General features: G+C 36.6%; 1 protein-coding gene across 1 annotated transcript; it reads right to left on the bottom strand.

Annotated features, from left to right (window-relative positions):
• Positions 1–325: 325 nt before the first annotated feature.
• Positions 326–3,795, bottom strand: LOC137736146 (uncharacterized). The gene is made up of 7 exons (XM_068475473.1): positions 3,393–3,795; positions 3,207–3,301; positions 1,729–2,903; positions 1,521–1,622; positions 1,315–1,401; positions 1,121–1,226; positions 326–1,018 (listed from the first exon to the last, which is right to left on the bottom strand). Exons 1-7 carry the CDS (start codon positions 3,793–3,795, stop codon positions 326–328), a joined length of 2,661 nt encoding a protein of 886 aa, XP_068331574.1.

The following is a 3,795-nucleotide window of genomic DNA, read 5'->3' as shown; positions in this document are numbered from 1 at the left end:
ATTATTATTAGGGGTATAAAACTACAAATAATAAAAAATAATCGTCCTTATTTCGCATTAATACATATGATTCACAACAGGTACCTTGCGTCGAAATAGCCTAATATTGCGTCGCATAAAACCGACGTAAGGTTAACATTGCGTCGAAATAGGCTAAGGTTGCGTCGGTTAAAACTGACGCCAAGTCTGACACACATGACATATGCCGTCGATTAAAAGCGACAGGAAACAAGAAAAAAAAAAACAGAAATATAATTTTATGAAACGATATCATAGCATACAAAATGAAACAGAGTCTAATTAATACAAAAAATAATTAATATATTTATTCCCTGTCATCATCTGTTAGCTCATCGTTGGCATTGGCATGATTAACGAACCCGGTAGGCAACGCTAATGATTCAAGAAAGGGAGTCTTTTCCACGCCAACCCTTGTATGAAAATTTTCATTATCAAGAATTCGATCATCCAAGTTCGGCATGGCATAATCATCAATAGCATCACTATCCTCTAATACGTCAAATAAATCTCTTGGTTGAGTTCGAACAACTACGTGCCAATCTTTTTTAATCGTGTCCTCCACGTAAAATGCCTGTAATGCTTGTGATGCTAGTATGAAAGGATCATCTTTAAATCCCAATTGATTGAAATTCACCATAGTAAATCCATATTGATCAGTCTTCATTCCTCGTGGACTTTCACTATTAACCCATTCGCACTTAAATAACATCATAGCTCGACCCCTATCTCCTGCTTCAGTAGGACCATAATATTTGACCTCGAACATATCTACAACTCTGCCATAACAATTCACTTGCCCAATTACTCCAGGAACATTTGCAGGTACAAAGACACCACAATTTTGATTCTTATGCTTATCATCCACAGATTTTATATGAAATCTAAATCCATGAACAATGTGACTTTTGTATCTACTCACAACCCTACTAGGATAATTAGCTAGCCAATGCAAGTCTTGAGATATCAATGTGTCATTAGCATCATATCTTGAATTCATCTGTAATAAGTATGAAGATAAAAATTGACAGAATAACTATAAACATGTTATAATTAAAATGCAAAACAATAAATAAATAATATGATTGTTATATCAACTCACATGTTGCTTGAACCATTCTGGAAATTCTTTCTTGCTTAGCTCCTTAATTTGTTGCATAGTTAACCTTTCTCGACGATGTTTAGTTTTCAAGAATTCTTCATGTTGCCTACACAATTATGTCTAATTTAGATAATTATTTTTTCAAAGTTAAGAAAACCAATAAAACATTAAGATGTATGATTAAACGTTCTTACCTTCTAAATGGGCTAACTTCATCACAATTATTTAGAATGTATCTATGGCACTGATCAAGAACATTAGATCGAGCTCCACATTTTCTCCTGAACCCATATAACATCATTTCGAGTCAAAAATTGATAACCCACCAGATACTCCACGTCCAATACCATCTTCATTTCGGCCTCTACGGGTACGACGAGACTCAACGTCTCTAAGATACATGGAACAAAAGGACAAGCACTCATCCACCAAATATGTTTCAGCAATAGAACCTTCAGGACGACCCTTATTACGAACATAACGCTTCAGTGTTTGCAAATACCTACAATTATAAAACGAAATACAAATTATTATAATTATTAATTAAAGTTATGACTACAATTGTAAAAAATTTATAAAAATTTATTCATTATAGTTCAATTGGATACATCCATCTATATTGAACAGGCCCTGCAAGAGCCGCTTCATCTGCCAAGTGAACTGGGAGGTGCACCATTATATCAAAAAATGCAGGAGGGAATATTTTTTCAAGTTGACATAATGTCAAGGCAATTCTTGAATTCAGTTGCTTAAATCCTTCCTCAGACTCCTTCTTACTACATAACTGTCTGAAAATTGCACTCAACTCTAATAAAACCATAGTAACAGCTTTAGGCAAAACCGGGCGTATTGCAAGCGGGAGTAACTGCTGCATTAAAACATGGTAATCATGACTTTTCAACCCATGTATTTTTCGTTCATTCACGTGCACACATCGTGACAGATTTGATGAATATCCATCGGGGACCCGAATAGTAGACAACACTTTACAAAACGCAGTTTTTTCTTCTCTTTTCAATGTGAACAATGCTGGAGGTCGAAATGTTCTATTTCCTTCTCTACGTGGTTGTTGACTATATCTTATGTTCAAGAATTCAAGATCTGCACGTGCAGCCAATCCATCTTTAGACTTTTCTATATCTAGCAATGTTCCCACCACACTGTCACATATATTCTTCTCGATATGCATAACATCAAGATTGTGTCTAATCAACAGATGCCTCCAATAAGGTAGTTCATAAAAAATAGATTTCTTCTTCCACTGACTGTTACTACTTGTACTGCTCGAAGTTCTTCTTCTGCGTTGCCCAACTGAAGCATCTTTGTTTGGTTTTCCAAAAGTAAATCTCAATGTAGAAAGTTCTTCGAGACATTGTAAACCAGTCCACTGCCTTAGTGCACTACGATGCTCTCGACGACCATTAAAAGTGATGGCTTGCCTTCGAAACCTATGATTATCTTCAAGAAAATGTTGATGCCCCATATAACAAATCTTACGACTCGCTGGCAAGTAAATAGATTCTTTATCATGCATGCAATGTGGACAAGCTTTATAGCCATGTGTACTCCATCCTGACAACATTCCATAAGCCGGAAAATCACTTATAGTCCATAACACGGCAGCCTTCATCGTAAAACTTTGGTTGGAATACGCATCATAAGTGGGAATGCCCACTTCCCACAACTCATTTAGCTCGTCAATCAATGGACGCATGTATACATCAATCTCTTTACCAGGACTGTGCGGTCCTAGTATTAACAGAGACAACAACAAATTTGGTTGCTTCATGCACATCCAAGGTGGCAAATTATAAACAGAAAGCACCACAGGCCATGTGCTATGATCATTCCTCATTTTCCCAAAAGGATTAAATCCATCATTGGCAAACCCTAATCAGACATTTCGAATTTCTGACGCAAAATCCGGATATAAATTATCCAAATGCTTCCATGCTGGAGAATCTGAAGGATGTCTCATAAACTCATCCTTAGGACATTCAGTTGCTTGCCACCTCATATGTTCAACCATATGCTTCGACATAAAAAATCGTTGCAATCGTGGTTTTAAAGGAAAATACCACATAACCTTAGATGCGACCTTTTTCCTCGAGCTATCCTCTGCATTGGTAATTTTATATCTTGATTTACCACAAACCGAGCACACGGTAAAATCTGAAGTATCTTTCCAATAGATCATGCAATCATTAGGACATGCATCAATTTTCACATAAGACAGACCCAAGTCATTTATAAGTTTTTTTTGCCTTATAACAGGATTCAGGCAAACAATCCCCTTCAGGCAACATTCTTTTAATTAACTCCAGTAAAGTGGTGAAGATCTCGTCAGGCATTCCCGATAAACACTTGATCTGATATAGTCTTACAACTGCTTCTAATTTCTTAAACTCCTTACAACCTGGCCACAAATCTTGATCTGCCTCTTCAAGCAACTTAAAAAAAGTCTGCACCTCTTCTGGACGCCCTTCCCCAATAGGGGGTTCAGTAAATGGCCCAACATTTTCTTCTGTTAATGGTTGGACAAATACATCATTAAGAAAATCATGCATGCCAATCACCTCATCTCCTGTTTCTTCTTCTCCAATTGCCACATTTTTCTCTCCAATGTTTTGCTCGCCATGATGTCGCCAACAAGCGTTTTTATAATCTTTATCCAT

The sequence above is a fragment of the Pyrus communis genome, chromosome 6 (assembly GCF_963583255.1).
Source record: "Pyrus communis chromosome 6, drPyrComm1.1, whole genome shotgun sequence".
NCBI lineage: Eukaryota > Viridiplantae > Streptophyta > Magnoliopsida > Rosales > Rosaceae > Pyrus > Pyrus communis.
This window is presented reverse-complemented; position numbering and strand designations above follow the sequence as displayed.